The sequence below is a fragment of the Thermobia domestica genome, chromosome 1, assembly GCF_964235325.1.
Source record: "Thermobia domestica chromosome 1, izTheDome1.hap1.1, whole genome shotgun sequence".
NCBI classification, from domain to species: Eukaryota; Metazoa; Arthropoda; class Insecta; order Zygentoma; family Lepismatidae; genus Thermobia; species Thermobia domestica.
This window is the reverse complement of record NC_137454.1, coordinates 29,428,242-29,446,539: the sequence shown is the minus strand read 5'-3', so window position 1 is coordinate 29,446,539 and position 18,298 is coordinate 29,428,242. Positions and strand designations below refer to the sequence as shown.

The window sequence follows — 18,298 nt, the reverse complement described above, 5'->3', positions numbered from 1 at the left end:
CACCACATCCATAACGCACATTAGACACATCCACATCATCACATGTCCCACCCAGCTGGCGATGAATTTCAAGCGGTGTCACACCACGCAAAATGACGAGTATCGTATCAAAAACAGTCATCATTCTCACCGCTGCTGCTAGAGTTCTGTGTGCCGTACAGTGTTGCTGTCTCTGTTACGCTTTGACAACGAGTGCTTGCGTATTTTTAAAACAAACAGCACGCTTCTATCTGTTACCAGTCCCGAGAAAAAATGGAAGTGTTATTACTTGAATGCACCTCGTATAACTTCAATGTTTATAAATAATTTGTAATCTGAGTAATATTAAATTAATGTACAAAGCTAGTTCAATTTGAAAAATCATAGGACAATTAACTATACTGGAGGAACAAATCAGTAAAATCAAAACTTTAAGATCCCAGTGCGCTTTAAAGAAAAGAGAAATGGTTCAATATGTTGGTGTGAACTATCTTCATTATGTAGGGTCTAGAGTAGCCGGGGATCACCTAGATATAAGATGTTTAAGAACATCCGTCCTAAGATTCAAACCGCCTTGTATGGCAAAGTCCATCTAGTTGAGATCAGATGATTGTGATGGCCACTACTTAGGCCCCATTCTCCCAATCCAATAGTTGGAAAATATCTTATTCCAAACAGTCCATTATGATTTCCACATAATGACATATAACCATTGGTTCCAGACTTTTATGGCCACTCTGTACAGATTATAGTTGGGAAACCTCATAAGTTCAGTATTTTAGGTAGATTAAAGAACTGTCGGTTAAGGTTGATAATTATTTACAAGTAGAGAGTGAGTTTTTGTTTCAGATCCTTTTCTAAATATTTCAAATCTGTTTAATCAGCCATTGATACTTGGCCTTAGGAGTTGAAAGACTCCCATGTGATACAAGATTAAGGATGAGAGAAAAGAACTACTTCAGATATATATTTTTTTTTTTTTTGTATTATTATTATAATACAAAAGAGATGCTACAGAATTTAGACCAGTGCTGGAAGATTTATACAAGATATCTACATTTGTTCTCAATATATTATGCCATTACAATCAAAACATATTTTTACTAACACAAGTCCTTTAAAAAAAAAATAAGAGGAAAAGAAAGAAAAGAAAAAAAAAAGAAAGAGTAACAGAAATACCATACTATACGGAAATTCGAAATCCAAATTTCCTACAATTTATTTTGATAATCTCCTAATTTCTCACACTTAATATACGTCATTAATAGGGAAATCGGTCTTCCTGATTTCCCACACTTAATATTTCTAAATTATAAAGGGAACTGGCCCTCAAAGTTCCCTATGACTGACAGGTATAACATGTGCATAGTAGAAGATGGAAAATGTTGTCCCAACGAGCAATAGCTCACTTTAAGGGACTAAATATTTCTTTTTGCTATTTTTTTTATGTAGTAATGTGTCAGGATCCACTGTCTTCATTTTCATTTTTATGGCTACTAGATTATTCAGCAAATTTATTCCAAAAGTGTTTTTTGATTTCTTTTTTAAATAAAGGTATTGCTTTTGTGTCCTTTATATCTTTAGGCAGACTATTATAAGTTTGTGTAATATTATGCTTAACGCTATTTATACCATACTTTGTTGTATTAACATTATCAATATCAATATCATTCTTTTCTCTAGTATTATAATTATGTACCTCTTTCCTCTTTATTAAAAGTAGATTATTATGTATATTATTTGAAAGTACATTATGGACATACATACAAGATTGGATTTTAATTAATAAATCAAATGGCAGTATATTTGATTCCATAAATAACTCTTACTTGGATAGTTCATAAGTCGACCATACATTGCTCTAATGGCTTTCTTTTGTAATATTATGAGTGGTTGTATTTTTGATTTATTAGCATGTCCCCAGATAATACACAAATATATCAAATGACTTTGTATATATGCATTGTATACCATTCTTTTTAAGTTCGTTGTTAGGGTTTTTCTAAAACTGTACATAATACCTACAATAGAAATTATTTTCTTTTCTAAATTTTTAATATGTAATTCCCAAGTTAGATGTTGATTTATTATCCCTAAATATGTAGTGTATTCGACTCTTCTCACCTCCAAATTCTTAATTCCAATTTTGTTAGAAAGAATTAACTTTGACAACGGCTTGTTAAAAATTATATAATGAGATTTTTCTAAATTTAATGACAACGAGTTTATGCATAACCAATGATATAATGTAGATAAGTCTTCTTTAATGTATTTGGTCTAGGAATTAATTCGTGCGGGTGGACAAGAGATGGCGCAACGAACGGAGCGTCCCACAGTTCCGTGTATACACACATGTGTTGCAAACCCCTGTCATCGCGTATCGTTCGTAGTATAGGGCAGTGGATTAAAGCGTCAACAACACCAGTTTGTAGTTAAGTGAACATGGCGCAATTTGTGCCTGATAAAGTGTTTTTGCGGGGTGTCCTGCTGCATTACTTTAACATGCAGAAAAGTGCGACTGAAAGTCATCGTATTTTGGTGGAAGTGTATGGTGACCATGCTCTAGCTGAGCGAACGTGTCAGAAGTGGTTTGCACGGTTTAGAAGTGGTGATTTCGGCTTGGCAGACAAGAGCGAGCTGGACAGCCAAAAAAATTTCAAGACGAAGAATTGACAGCATTGCTCGAGCAGGATTCGTGTCAAACGCAGGAACAACTTGCAGCAGCATTAGGCGTTGATCAAACAAGTCTCCAAACGCTTGAAAGCCATGGGAATGATTCAAAAGATGTCACATTGGGTTCCACATGAATTGAAAGACAGAGACGTTGAAAGACGAAAAACCATTTGCGAATTGCTGCTTCAACGACAGAGCAGAAAGGGGTTTCTGCATCGAATTATTACGGGTGATGAGAAGTGGATCCATTACGAGAACCCTAAACGAAAAAAGGCCTGGGTGAAACCAGGTGAACCAGGTCCATCACAACCAAAACGAGATATTCACTGTGCAAAGGTTATGCTGTGCATATGGTGGGATATGAAAGGTGTGGTGTACTATGAGCTGCTGCAACCGGGTGAAACTATGAATGGAGAACGTTATCGACGACAATTAATGCGTTTGAAGCAAGCTCTGGCCAGAACACGACCAGAATGGGAGAACAGACATGATAAACTTATTGTTCAACATGATAACGCTCGCCCACATGTCGCAAAACCGGTCAAAACCTATTTAGAAAATGTCGGATGGGAAGTTTTACCCCACCCGCCGTATTCACCAGACGTTGCTCCTTCGGACTACTACTTGTTCGATTGCATGTACAACGATTTGATTGGACAGCGGTTTACTTCTTCAGAAGATATCGAAACATGGGTCTCTGACTGGATCGCTTCCAAGGATGAGGACTTCTTTCGCCACGGAATCCGTACATTGCCTGACAGATGGGCGAAAGTGGTGGCTAGCGATGGACAATATTTTTCTTAAGGTATTTATGTATTTTGTGTTTGTACTACAGCTTCAATGTGTGCGTACCAACCGCACGAATTAATTCCTAGACCAAATATGTTATCAGTTCCTCTACAGTATCAGTTTTATAGAATATAGCACTATCATCAGCAAATAAAGTTATTCTACCTCTTAGATTAAGCAGATGAACATCATTTACATAAATTAAAAACAGTAACGGACCCAATATGGAACCTTGTGAAACACCATACTCTATTTGAGCCTCATTACTTTCTTTTCCATTTACTAAGACATATTGTGACCTATTAGACAAGTAACTTTTAAACCATGAAAGAAATATACCTCTGAATCCTAAATTTTCTAGCTTTTGAAGCAATATGTTATGTTTGAGTGTATCAAATGCTTTCTTTAAATCAATAAACAATCCTGCTGCAAGTTTATTGTTATCCAAACATTCTTGAATTTCTACTACTGTATCAGTTACAGCATTTAAGGTACTTGATTTTTTCCTAAAACCATATTGATATTTATAAAAAGAATTTATAGACTCTAGATAAGTTACCATTCTATTATGCACACACTTCTGAACTAATTTGAAAATGCAGCTTAGTACTGATACAGTGAAACCTCTCTAAAGCGGACAGCCGTGGGGAATCAAAAATTGTCCACTATAGAGAGGTGTCCGCCTTAGAGAGGTTTCAATATTTTATGACGTAAATTAGTAATCAAGGTAATATGTAATTAGAAAAAAATATTTTTGAAAGAATCGTGTATTTACGAATATTACCAAAATGTTACGATATCTGTATTACCCTCTGCCATCCAATACTCTATGGTCGAGGCACAACATTGAAATAAGATGCTATGGTTCTCTGCACTTTACACTTATCACTATTTACTACGTTTTCAGTATGTCGCTTTAATTTGTTGGTGAATTGCAGTCCAGAAGTGTCTTTTTTGAGACAATATGCATAACCGTGGGCAAAAAATACCAAACTTGTCTTCTACTTGGTCAGAGATTCCAGAGGGACAGTAGCATAACATGTCATCCCAAACGTCGGGCAACTGTCAATCACTTTTGTGTCTAAAATAGCTTGGGTGGGAGTGGGATGCATGCAAAATACATGAGAGTGTTACTAAACAGAGACGCTTCATCTGGGTTGCTGAGCAGACAATTAAGGAAGCTAAATGTCACTTGCTTCTTTGGTGACATATATGAAAAATGAATTTTTAGTATACTTTTTAACTTGTTTCTAGAGAAAGTGTCCGCAATACGGAGGTAAATAATACGTATAAAAGACAGAAAAGACTGTCCGTGTCCGTACTAGAGAGTGTCCGCTTTAGAGAGGTTTGCCAATATGTTTTTCCCTATTGCAGTGTTTGGGGATTACAAAATGTGTCCGTTACGGGAGGTGTCCGCTTTATAGAGGTGTCCGTTAGTAGAGGTTTCACTGTATTAGCCTATAATTATTCGGATTTAACTTATCTCCACCTTTATAAATTGGAATGACTTTGGAATGACTTCGGCAGTTTTACATTACATTGGAAATTCGCCTAGAGTAAAGGAAAGATTTACTAATTCAGGTAAAGAATGGTTTATGGTGTCCTTGCAATTTATTAAAAAATCATTATGTAATCCATCTTTTGTCTGATTTCTTTTTTCTTTAGCGAACTAATAATTCTAATAATTTCCATGTGAGTAACTGGCGTAAAAAAAGAACAAGCGGTTGTATGGTATACCCGTATTCAAAGCTGTATTTTCCATTAAGGGTATCTTTGATGCTAGTGTTTTACCAACATTTGCAAAAATGATCATTCAACACATTTGGTATACGTTCATTATCAATTAAGGTATTTAGTATTTTCAATTGTATACAATCTATATCATTATTTATCTTATTAGTTAATATTTCTTTAACAACACCCCAAAATTTCCTACTGTCAGACAAAAATTCCTGTATTTTTTTGTGATAATACTCGCTCTTCAGTTGCCGTCTCGACTTTGTTACCATATTTCTAAGTTTTCTATGCTCATTACGTATATCTATATTATCTGGGAATTTTTTTTTAATTAAAGAGTAATATTTATCTCTCATTTTTACTAAACTTAACAATTCCTCGTTTATCCAAGCAGACTTAGGTTTATATCCTTTCCTACAGATCTTATGCGTACTTTTATATTTAGATATTTCAATCAATCCCTTCTGACATATACTTTATCAATTTACCGTATTGTTAATCAATACAATTAGTAGTTAAAGAAAATTTTGTATTCCTAAAATAATTATTTAGTTTATTATAATTTATTTTAGGTAAACGTGAATGTTCCATATTGTTTACATAATATTGTACTCGTTGAAATATGATGTTACATATTAATATATTATGGTCATTTATATCAGCTAATATGTTATTAACAGAAACCACTTCACTTAAATCGTTTACTAATACATGATATATCAGGGTTTTACTGTTATCAGTCAGCCTGGTCGGATATTTAATATTTGCCTGAAAAAGGCCATAATTTCCACAAAACTGTACATATTTCAAAGTTTCAGTTGAATCTCTGTTTAATGTGTCAATATTAAAGTCCCCTACCATTAGAATGGATGAATTTTTACAACTAGTTAACACAATCTCCATGTCATCTAACAGTTCATTAACCATATTCTTGTTTGGATTATATATACTAAAAAGCATTAAATTTTTCGACATAAATTTTATCTGTATTCCTAGTATACTATACGTTTTATCTATAATATGTAATTGTCTACAAATTAATTCATTACTGATATAAACAAGTATTCCTCCACCACGATTATAGTCCCTATACACACAAAACTTATGATAGTTATTAATATTATAGTGTTCAATTTCACCAGAATACAACCATGTTTCAACAATAATTATAACTTTTACAATATGTATTCTATGTAACAGTAGTCCTAATTCATTAATTTTATTTCGTATACTTCTAGCATTTAAATATAAAATTGAAAACGTTTCCCTATTGTTTGAATCAATACAGTTTTTAGCATACTGTTCTATATTGTCAAAACTATATTTATACAGATTGATACGTAAAGCTACGTGTTCATCCATATTTAGTTTTCTGTACGATTCCCAGTGTCTGTCTCCCCGATTTTTGTTTTGTTTCTCTTGTTTTCTAAGATGATCTTAATTTGTAGTTTAAATATTAGTTCTAAGTAACACTTATCCATAGTCAATTCGGGATACTTCTCTTTCATACAACATTTTGTATGTATTTACAGTGTGTTCCTTGATTTTGTAATTCTAAGAAAAGTGCCATGTTCACAGACAGTTCAATATGGCTTCCGTTGAGTGTTACACAAAGTTGAAGCCAGTCTGTGTAGTATCTAATAATAAGACAAAAGATTAATGAGTGATCATAACACAATATGGTCCCTAAGATGAGAACCACATTTTACAGTGTCATTGTCTTCAAATGATTTCATATATAACAGAAGTCAGGGGATGAATCAAATCTTGATTCCTGAGAACCACTGAACTAGTGCTCGTCCAACAATCCAGTGGCAAGGAAATTCCGTATTCATTTATTGGGTATCCTTTGCACTGTAATGTAATAGTTTATTCTTGTTGAAACTAGCAAAGATTTTAATGACTCCTATCTCCTCAAAACACTTTTTAAGAGCTTTGCTGTGAGGTGTATGTACTGTACGAATTCCCTACGTATCGATGCGTAACATGCGGACAGTCTGGGTGCAATTGACAAATTCTTAAATGATTTGCCTCCAAGAAATACCTTATTTAAGCACGTTCGTCGATGATCAACGAATCACTGAAGCTGCTGGAAACCTGCGAAGAAAGAAAACAAATGAAATATTTTATTCCCTATGGTTCGAGAGTTAAGGGACAACCGTCAAGAACATCTAGTGGACATAATAGAAGTTCTATAGGTAACATATTACAGTTTAGGAGGTAAATTCACTTTTACTACTGAACTTTGATTAATATTACTGAATCATTGCACATAAGCTACTGAGCGTACCTCTTAACCCACGAAAAATGAACATAATCTATCATGTTGTTACGTATACATTTTAAACTTCATAGTCAATATGAATTTCTGGATCCATTAAACTCTAAATTCACTAAATGTTCAAAAGGTGAAAGTATTACATCGGGGTACTACTAATATTGAAAGGCACATATTTGAAGCGTTGGGACAGAAAAAAAAAAAAAAAAAAAAAACCCTTTTGAAAACTCAGAAAGGAAACCTTGAGAAGGATAATTATCAGCTACTTTAATAAAAGCAAAATCAAAGACCGTGTATACTTCAGGCCATACAAAAAATACAGACTAAGGGTTGAATTTTTACATCAGTTGGCAACATTGTTTAATTTTACAGCATTGCACACACAATGGTTTAAACTTATATCGTGTTGGTGGACATTGCAACGTAATTACAGGACAGATATCAAATATAGAATCAGGTTTGATTTAGGTGTTAGTGCACCAGCAAAATTATATTATATTGAGAAAAAGAGAAAATGTATTATACCATGGTTGTTACAAAAAAAAAAAAAAAAAAAAAAAAACTAAAGATCGGCATAGAAGAGAGTCCTAAGCTTAGCCCCGACGAAGAGTGCCCGCAGGAAGTACTTGAAATATAGACTTAAAACAAAACATATGTAAAAGGAACATTATTCAAATTAGTTTTAATTATTATTATAATGTGTTCCATACACCATTTACCAATTACCATTTTAAATAGTTTTAAAAGATTTTATGCTTGTGATCTACAGTCAAATTGAAACTCTTTTTCTCTCCTACCACTTTTGATCCTCCTCCAACTAATATAATTTTCAATGTTCTTCTGTAGCACCACATTACGAATGCTTCCATTCTCCGCTTTTCTTCTTTTACAGTATGCCTCACATCCATACAACCCAGTCTTCTTATATGTTCTCATCAGTACTATACCAACATAAGCTTTCTTCTTCTTCGTCTGAACTATTCTGGATTTTATATCTTGTTTGCACCTATTACTGTTTAGTGTAATAATACTAAATAATTACATAGAAGTGTTTTTACTGTCGCATTGTCTTGGAGAACCGAAAAAAGCAAAGATTTGGAGTAATCCCGAGTGAAAAAGTAACAACATATGTCGGAGCTAATTCTGAGTTTGTCTTGAACATTCTCCGTATTTATTTATTTTGTTTGTTTCTTTTTTTGTAGTAAGAAGGCCGTGGAAGTAGTGCGAGAGTCTGGGAAAATCTGTGTGTTAGACATCGATGTTCAAGGCGTGCAAAGTATTAAGCAAACTGACTTGAATCCTTTGTATGTGTTTGTGAAGCCGCCGTCACTGGCTGAATTGGAAAAGAGGTTACGAGCTCGAGGTACAGAGACAGAAGAGACGTTGAGCAAAAGATTAGCCAGAGCTTCAGCAGAAATTGAGTATGGTAAGTAAAGAAGCTGCATGATTTTGTATCCCTATGTTAATATATTCTCTAATTAAAAATTGAACTCTTTTGGGAAGCAATGAAATTCGCAAATAGTATTGTAACATTTAGTTTCAGTTTTCCTCCTTTTATTGTAACAGCTGAATGTATTCACCTAATAAGCATTAGGAACGAATTTCAAATGTATCTACGAACTTTTCATACTAATTAATTTTGGGTGACTATAGTATGTTCTGCGAAAATGTACTATGACATTACTATCATCATTGTTACTATGTATTATAACTTTATTCAGCAATCAACGGGATTCGTACTAAATGACAGGTCGTTCATGGTACAAACTGAACTCCCTAGCATGGGAAGCCCCGAAGAGCTTAAACCGCCCACTTTTGAAATTAGGGAATATATAGTCAGACTAAAATATATTACTTTTCAGGTAGCTCCCCATTTTTCCTCACGCCATTTTTGAACGCACTGTTACCCATCCAAATATTAACCAGACTTGTCAGTACTTGACTTGGGTAAAGATCGTCCATGGTATAGAGGACAAAAATAAACAAATAAATAAATAAATAAATAAGGTCGTCTTCCTCCTTCAACCTAAAGCAGTCTTTCCTAATTAGTGGTCCGCGGACCCCTAGAGATCCGTGGGACAAATTTAGGGTGTCCGTAGTATTATTTACACGTCATAATTTATAAAAGATGTAAAAAAAATGGCATAGACGTAATCTATGTATGTACTGTGTGTTGTATATTTATAACATAAATAATGGCTTGTAATTTGATTGTTACCTCTCAACTACTACGCATATACTAAAATTTAAAGTTGGGATCCGTATCTTCCCTTAAAAATAAAAAAGGGGTCCGCAGGTCTAAAGTATTTGGGACCACTGCCATAAAGGACAGAAGCACGGGAACAATATTAAAAAATACAAGTACCATACTCACGGTAGCAAATTGTTAATACGGTGTGCTTTTAACAATAAGCATCATTAAGAGTTGATGCATACAAATAGTAGTGGTTGTTTTTTATTGAATAAAAACAAGTTGCTTCTGTTGCCTATTGGAATATTAAATGCATCATAATCGTAGGTATTTTGGCATCTTTAACACTTCATTTCCTGCAAGCTGAAATTTCCGTACACTGTGATCCCTATTAACACTTCACATAGAGTTGTGTTGTTAGGTAGTCTAAAAGTATTGAGCCTTTGACGCACGAGATGGCGTTAGCGTCCCAAACTCACGGTATATTAGTCGCAGCGAATCAGGCCTAATGTCATTTGAACTAATAGACGTGCAAAAATTGTGGTGGCATTCTTATAATCAGGTATAAGGTATTGTTCCTTGAAGATACGTGAACTTTCCGAAAAACTACTCCACATTTTGAAATTTTATTTCGATAAAAGCGCAGATATTACGCGGACTCCCAAAGAAATCTGTGCTGTTTATGGACAAGATACGCTCAAAAGAAACAGACAAAAGATGGTTCAATCACTTTCGTTCTGGAAATTTTTGATGTCCAAAATGCTCCTCGCAGTAGGCGACCGCAGCAGAAAAAAGTGGATAATATTCTGGCTAAGGTCAAGCAAGATTGGCATCTAAGCAGTCGTGACGTCATAAATGACCTAAACACCCTAAACCATTTGGAGAAAGTTTGCTACCGAAAGAAGCGTGACGTTTGGGTGCCACATGATCTGACTCGAAATCAAATTTCTGTTTCCGAATCTCTGCTAAAATGTAATGAACTAGAGCCATGTCTGAAGCGATTGATCACGAGTGATGAAAACTGGATAATCTACAGTAGAGTGCGAAGAAGGTCGTGGTCGAAGCGAGAAGCTCCCACAGTCTGTTTCAAAGCCCACACCAATGTGGGTTTAGTGGGATTAGGTCATCGTTCATCACAAGCTGCTGCAGCGGAGCAGAACAATAAACTCAGACATGTACTGTCGACAATTAACGCGAGTGTATCTAGAAACTCAAAAGAAAGGGACAGGTAATAAACAGAAAGGGTGTCATATACCAGACTGCATACATATTTAACAACCCATCAGAAATTGAGATGACTTGGCTGGGACTTTCACCCTAAACCTCGGACCTGGCAACATCAGACTAAAATTTCTTTCGGTCTCTGCAGAACTCACTCAATTGTGTTTAGTAGTTTCAAAAAAGACCTGTGAAAACTACGTGTCACTTTTTTTCTTCTTCTTACAACATACAGAAATTCTATAGTGACGGGATTGTGTTGCCAGAAAAATGGCAGGACATCGAATAAAATAATGTATATGTGATTTTATACCATTCTTTTCAGATCACAATAAAGATTTTGTGCTGCATGGCCAGCCAGTTTCTTCTTCTTTTTTTTAATTTTATAAAAAAAAAAGTTTTATACCGACTAAAAACTAAGAACAATGTACCCTAGAAATTAGGGGCCGCGGTGGTTCAGTGGTAGAACGTTCATTTCTGGTGCATGGGGTCCTTGGTTCTATCCCAGCTCGCGCCAAGTGATCTTTGTGGTAGACAAATACCGTGTGCATGAGTTTCCTCGGAATTCTTCCGTTTCCTCCCACTTTCTTCACCATTTCATTCATTTCTCATTATCACCGTCTCCTTTAGCCTAACATAGCGCCGTCTCCATTAGCATAACCGTGTGACATAAAACTTAAAAGATTTCATTTCATTTTTCCCCCTAAAAATTAAGGAGACTACGTTCGTTTCCGACATCGGTGCAGTAGCATTCTCTGGTTTCTTTCCTGGTGGAAGTAGATATAATTCAAATTCTATGTTAAAAAGTAGGTTTATTTTTCGTATATGCACAGATATATCGTTCTGAAATGCGACTTTGTCAGAACCTTAATGAAGGTAACGTTTATTTCTATATTTTTGTAAGTGATATTATGATACATGTGAAAATAGTAGATGAATTTTGGTGAGTATTGTAATTTGTGAAGTGATGACTGCAATGGTTAGATAAATGCTAGCTTAGAACCTCAGTCAGTGGAAGGTTGAAATTAAGACTAAGATGTTTCATTGTGTTCCTTCTATCATACAAGTCATAGAATTGATAAGTTCCTCCGAAGAATGCAAATAGTGTAAACTCCCACGTGACTATATGGTTAGCGTACGCGCTTTCGGCACAGGAAACTCGGGTTTGATTCCCAGTGTGAGCTCATGTAGTTCGGATCCCGCGTTAAGATATAAGTCCATGGCTCATGTAACCTTCGTACTGATCAGGAACTAATAGTAAACTCCAAATCAACTACTCAGCGAATAGTATACTTGAAAGCTAGAATAAGATCAATATTCTACAGGAATCACATTGAGTAGAAAGAGTACAAGAACTCCTTGGATAAATGATTGTATTTTCGCCTTTGATGTGAAGAATTAGGTTCGATTCTCAGTCATGTGATTGGGATCTTACGTTAAACTATTGCTTCATGCTTTTGTATAGTTTTTGCATTGAAAAAGGACGGTAAAGAATCAGTTGTGAATATATAACGTATAAGGTTGGAAACTTTAAGTTTGATTATGTATTTTCTATAGTTTTATTTCTTTTGTAGTATTTTTTTTTCTTTCTTTGTAGGAGAGAGACCTGGCAATTTTGATCTGGTTATTATTAATGATAATTTGGACCACGCATATACAGCACTTAAACAGTTCATTCTTCCAGAAATTGAAAAGCAGAAACAAGGTATTTCATCTTAATTTGTTGGTGTTAATGTAGGGTGACCAGACGTACTGATTTTCGCAGTACAGTGCTGTTTTTCAAAGAGCTGTCCTGCGTGTTGCAAAGATGTCTAGAAAATCGAGAAATGTCCTTATTTTTTAAAGATGTCTTGCGAAATGTCCTGAGTTACAGTAACTCATTTGCAGTATTTTAACGTTTCATTCTTTATTCACAACATTCTGAATCACATGCACTCCTTTCCCGAATGATGTACCGTGTGATGTTTCCTGTTTTCTAATACTACTCGAAAGATTAGGAAAGCAGAACAATCAACAAACCATAGTTTTGCAATAGTTTTTTTTTATTTATTTTATTTTATTTTATTTTATTGAGCAGGGCTTGCTGAGATATTAGTAAGGTAGGAAAGATTTCTACTTCAGGTTACAACAGTGATGCTAACAAGATCAGTAGAAGTTCCTCTCGTGCCGGTCTAAATTTTCTCTCATTCCTTAAAATAATCCCTCCCTCCAAAAATTGATTTAAAAAAAATCTTTAGCAGTACACGAAATTTCACTGTACGTTCATAAAAATAAACCACTGTTTGTCATTCATCAAAACATGTGGAGTTGTGTTGATTTCCTTGAATACTTTATTCAGTGTTTTTCTTTGTAACGAAAATGAACTATTAACTTCAGGTTAACGTTAAATGAAATAATGGCATGCGTACTGCCAACGCAGTAAACCATCATATACTATTGTATTTATGTCCTACTTCTCGTCTCTGAGAATCTGTCACCCTACGCTGTATCAAACTGTATCCTAACACTAATATCCAAACTTGAAACACTACATTTCAGAATACAAAATTGAATACCCTTAACTTTAATCAGATATTATCAAGAGCAAGAGCATCAATTACGTATTTGCTCCTATTTCGTTCAATACTCTTGTTCAGTGTTTTTCTTTGTAACGAAAATGAACTATTAACTTCTGGTTAACGTTAAATGAAATAAGAACATGCGTACTGCCGACGCAGTAAACTATCATATAGTATTGTATTTATGTCCTACTTTTCGCTTGTCAGAAGCTGGTCACCCTGTGTTAATGAGTTTTAAAGTATTGAACTTAGAAAAATAAGTAATACACTGGAAGTACCTTTTGAATAGCAGTTCTTCGATCTACATCGCTATAAATCGAATTGGCCACATTGATTTATGATGATGTAGATCGAAGAATTGCTTTTTTTTTTTTTCAGTGACAACTACATTTTTTCATATAATGTTTGTAAAAAATTAATTTAATTTAGTGATAATATTAAGAAGAATTTTTACAGCTCAGGTTTAAAATTAGAAGTATCTTTAAACATAAAGAAGGAGACAATGTGGGAAGTATGTGAATGGATCTTGCTGTTTTCTTCAGTGATCTGTCCGTCAGAAGATGCTTCCATTTTAAAGGATGGGAAATATTAGAGTAATAAATCAAACAAAACAACGCGAGGAATGTTAAAACTTATGTTATTTTTCTCTACAATTTATAAGTGTGTAAATAAAATGAAAACATTAACACATTAAGCTCGTCAAGTTTTCTTGACACTCTTAGAAATATTTTATGTTTACCTGTGGTCACACGACACATTTACATAATAGTCTAGTGGGGTCGTGAAACGTAGCTATTGCCAGCAACGGTAATACGGTTCTTAAGTTTATTTAGTGTTATCCCCGGTCGGGAAACATTGTTTTTCACCTACCCCCAGTAGAAGAAATTGCAAACTGTAAGGTGAGATAACTGGGGAGGAAATTTAAACAACACTAAGTCACCCTCCGAACCTTATCCTATTCAGACCGGACTAGACTATCGCATAGATGTGTGTTGTGATGGACGGAGAATGCCTAACTATATTATACGAAGTGTAAAGAATGAAATTGAAGATGGAATTTTGTACCGAATGGAGTGTGCCACTTAGTAAATAAAGAAGCAAAAAACTTCAACATAGATATTCTAGCGACTTAAGATCCTAGGTGAACCAAATGTACTCACGATAGGAAAGTTCACGTATTGGATCTTGCGAGGTGAACAACTAGTCGTGACTAGATTAGAATTGACTCGGGATAGAATCAAATGGGTTATTTTTATTTTTTTCGTTTCAGCGGCAATAAACTTCGGGTTTATTAACCTATACAGTTGATTAGTTAGGTTACATGCTGATTTGTATTATTTGGAACAAAAGAATCCCAATAAAATATTAGTTACTTATCAGAAAATTGTAAAAACAATCACATTCATTAAAATGTACACTGTCGGCACTTTTGCTAGAATACTTCATCGTATAGGTGGAGAACCACCTGGACGCTTCACACTGGAAGTTAAAAAATAAAAATAAAAAAATATGTGTACTAAATTTTTATATGAATCTTTTATCTTTTATATACTATACATTGTGGTCCAAAAGTATGTATACACCCCTGCATTGAACAAGTATAACATTCTAGCTTATAGGTTTATTTGCTTCGGCTGTTCTGAGCTTAAGATATAAGTAAAAAAAAATATTAAGAGCAAATAATAAAGAAACTAAGTCTACCTGATGGATAACAATAAGAAATTATATAAAAAGCAGTGAGTTGAACAGTACGGGACTGTACACCTACTTTTGGGCCACCCTGTATAGTGTAATATAATCAATAATAATGTTTGATATGTATCACTATGAACTCGTTTATTTATCCTTTCTTCGATGAAATCAATTCGCTCTCACATAGCATGTATTAATTTAACTTGCATCAAAAATTAGTAGAAAGAAACGTCAATTCTTACTAGCTCGAAAACTTGTCTAGGGAAAGTTCATATCTCACAAGGGAACTTTTTCTAATGTCACACGAAATGTGGAACAAGACAATGGTCAATCGATTTTTGTTAGTGAACAAGAAAACCCATAGGCGGGAAAAACCCTCGTTCGCAACCGTTCCATACTTATGGGGGCGGGGAAAGTAGGAGCACTGGCAACACAACACGTTGTGGATAATGAGACGAAATATGCAGCGAGTTCGATGAAAATATGCATAGAAGCACAACATATACTACAATGTGACATTATATTCGACAATACACTGACAAGTGAGGGCAGAGGCGTAGCACATAACAACAGAAGAGGGGGCGGGTAGGCGCAAGTAAAAATGGTCGTATAATTGAGGAAAACGGAGAAGCAAGACGTTAGGGGCATGGTACAGTAATAATCAATCACAAACTACAGACAGCCTCTAGACAACACCATGAAGCAGAAATGGAAGAAAGCAAGCTATGGAGGGGATTGTCCGTAGGGTCCGGACTCCCTCCCCTCGTAACGATCAATGTGGACAGACTGTTGTATACATGTAGGCATTCATTTTCATATGTTTATAATGATGATGATGATAAAAGTAAGACAACAATATACGCCCCTGTGTAAATGCACTGCAAAGTCCAATATACCACTATACATTGAAAGGTCAATTCAGGAAGGTGGGAGCCGTTGCCCCCTTGCCTTTCTACTCGCCACCCATGTTTTTGATCATATCCATGATATATTACTATGCTATTTCCCTCAAGTCCGGCTCATATATATTCATACCTTCTATGGAACTTTTTCCCTACGCTATACTCCACGCTACCCGCCCTCCTCTTCTGTCGTTACGTGCTATGCCTCTGCCCTCTTTTGTCAGAGTATTGTCGAATATAATATCATAGCTGCGCTTCTATGCATATTTTCATCGAACTCGAACCGTATTTCGTCTCATTATCCACAACGTATTGTGTTGGCAGTGCCCTACTCTTCCCCTCATAAGTACGGAACGGTTGCGATCGAGAGTTTTTTCCCCGCCTTTGATTTTCGTGTTCACTAACACAAATCGATTGACCCCAGTCTCGTTCCACATTTCGCGTGACACCAGTAAAAGTTCTCTTGTGAGAGAAATAAAGAAGTTTAAGGATTTAAATGCAGATTAACTTTATTGCTATTAATAATGCTAAGGAGTTTGGGTTGCTTGGTTAATTATAAGACGCCATTACCGTCCTTGATATACGCAATAAGCTTGCTCACCTTCCCCAATAATTGATGGAGACGGTAAGAAGCTTCTAATTCTCTATAATACCTATTGCGTAAACAGTTCATGACTTCTTCTAGTTAATCTTGAGTTTTGTGGATCATGCGATTACAGTACTTACTCTACTCTGCTCTGTACTCCTTACTTTCAATGACTGGACCGCGACTCAAGGCACAGTTTGGCCTACACCTGGTTGGAGACTCACACAAAGTCTACCGTAAAGAAATCTAACTAATTTGTAAGGATGGATTAAGTTGTGGGTTAAGTTAGTCACCTTCACTCCTGGCCCAGACTTATAGTTTCCTTGCACTCAAGAAATGAGTTATTAGGTAAAAACTCACTCTTATACTTTCAAATACGAAAGTCGCAGTGAGAAAAAACTACTCGATAAACAGCACCTATATATGCTGGTATCGTCTTAACTCTATTCTTTACAGAAAAATCCACCACCATTAGGAGAAAATTAGTTTCCTAAGCCTGCCGAGCTCACTCACTCTCAAAACAGGCTCCATGAGACAACTTACATACAGTCTCTTCTAAAAACAACAATTAATCCAGTAGTCTTCTTTCAGACGTAGGATTATTAACTGAATAAAACTTATAAGCATCTTAATATTCTTATCTGGGGTTTTTCTATTTAACGGTTGAAGTTTACTTACTTCAGCGGAAAAACTGTATTGTATCCGACCTACTCATTCGAATTCCAAACATTAACTAAGCTAAGGTAAGATTTCTACAACGCAGTTCACTTTCTATATTGTAGTGGCTGGCCGAAACAACCGAGATCTTGACTTGTAGGGCTCCAGTAAGACATAGCTTGCCTGATGAACAATAGAGAAGCTTGCCTTTTTATACGTTTTGACGAAGAAAAAAAAAAAAAACCTACTTCGAAGCAAAAATTCATTGCTAGCTAGTTTGGTGAAAAGAGAATAGGAGTAGGTGGACTAACAAACGGCATTCCGTTCGATAGCCTCGCAATAGGCTCCTAAATTAATAATTAAATAAAATGAATAAGTGAAATAACTTCTGAATCTAATTAATTAGAATGTATTAGATTTGAAAATGCTTAAGTCGGGATTAATATATATACAGCAAAAAATAAGGTGTTCAAACAACACAAAGTGACTACCACTTTAGCGTGTTACTTGTGTGCCAGTTCAACACCGAGCACATAGCCTTCAGAGCATATCAGAAATACCTCGTTACTGGCTGTGAGTGTTTGCATGGTTTTTTATTGTTTGGTATAAACAAAGCTTTGTGAAGTACATTTAGCACTTATGCCAAGGAACGACTATGTTTTCTGTAATCGGTCACAATAATATTATTGTAAACCTGTGAATCATCTGACAACAGTTACACATAGCAATGGTTCCATCTGTTTTCTTTATCTGTTATTCTTGTCTTAGCGCGTATGAACAGAAGATGGCAGAACTGTTGCCTCTGTAACTGCTGACAGACAATTCACAGGTTTACAACAATATTATTGTGACCGATTACAGAAAACATAGAACATTATTCGTTACTTGGCATAAGTGCCAAATATATTTCGGGAAGTTTTGCTCATATTAAACGATAAATACCCATGCAATTTCTCTCAGGTAGTAACGAGTTATTTCTGATGTGCTCGGAAGGCGATGTGCTTGGTCTGAATTAACACACAAGTAACACGCTAAAGT

The 18,298-nt window shown here is 35.2% G+C and overlaps 1 protein-coding gene across 3 annotated transcripts in view; it reads left to right on the top strand.

The window, feature by feature from the left end:
• The window catches only part of LOC145684079 (guanylate kinase), an 84,558-nt gene that overhangs the window by 47,452 nt on the left and 18,808 nt on the right, over positions 1-18,298 (top strand). For all 3 annotated transcript variants that reach the window (XM_081755968.1, XM_081755949.1, XM_081755959.1), the window contains 2 exons: positions 8,659-8,882; positions 12,463-12,570. In XM_081755968.1, the coding sequence (XP_081612094.1) occupies positions 8,659-8,882; positions 12,463-12,570 (332 nt within the window). The remainder of the gene's footprint in view (positions 1-8,658; positions 8,883-12,462; positions 12,571-18,298) is intronic.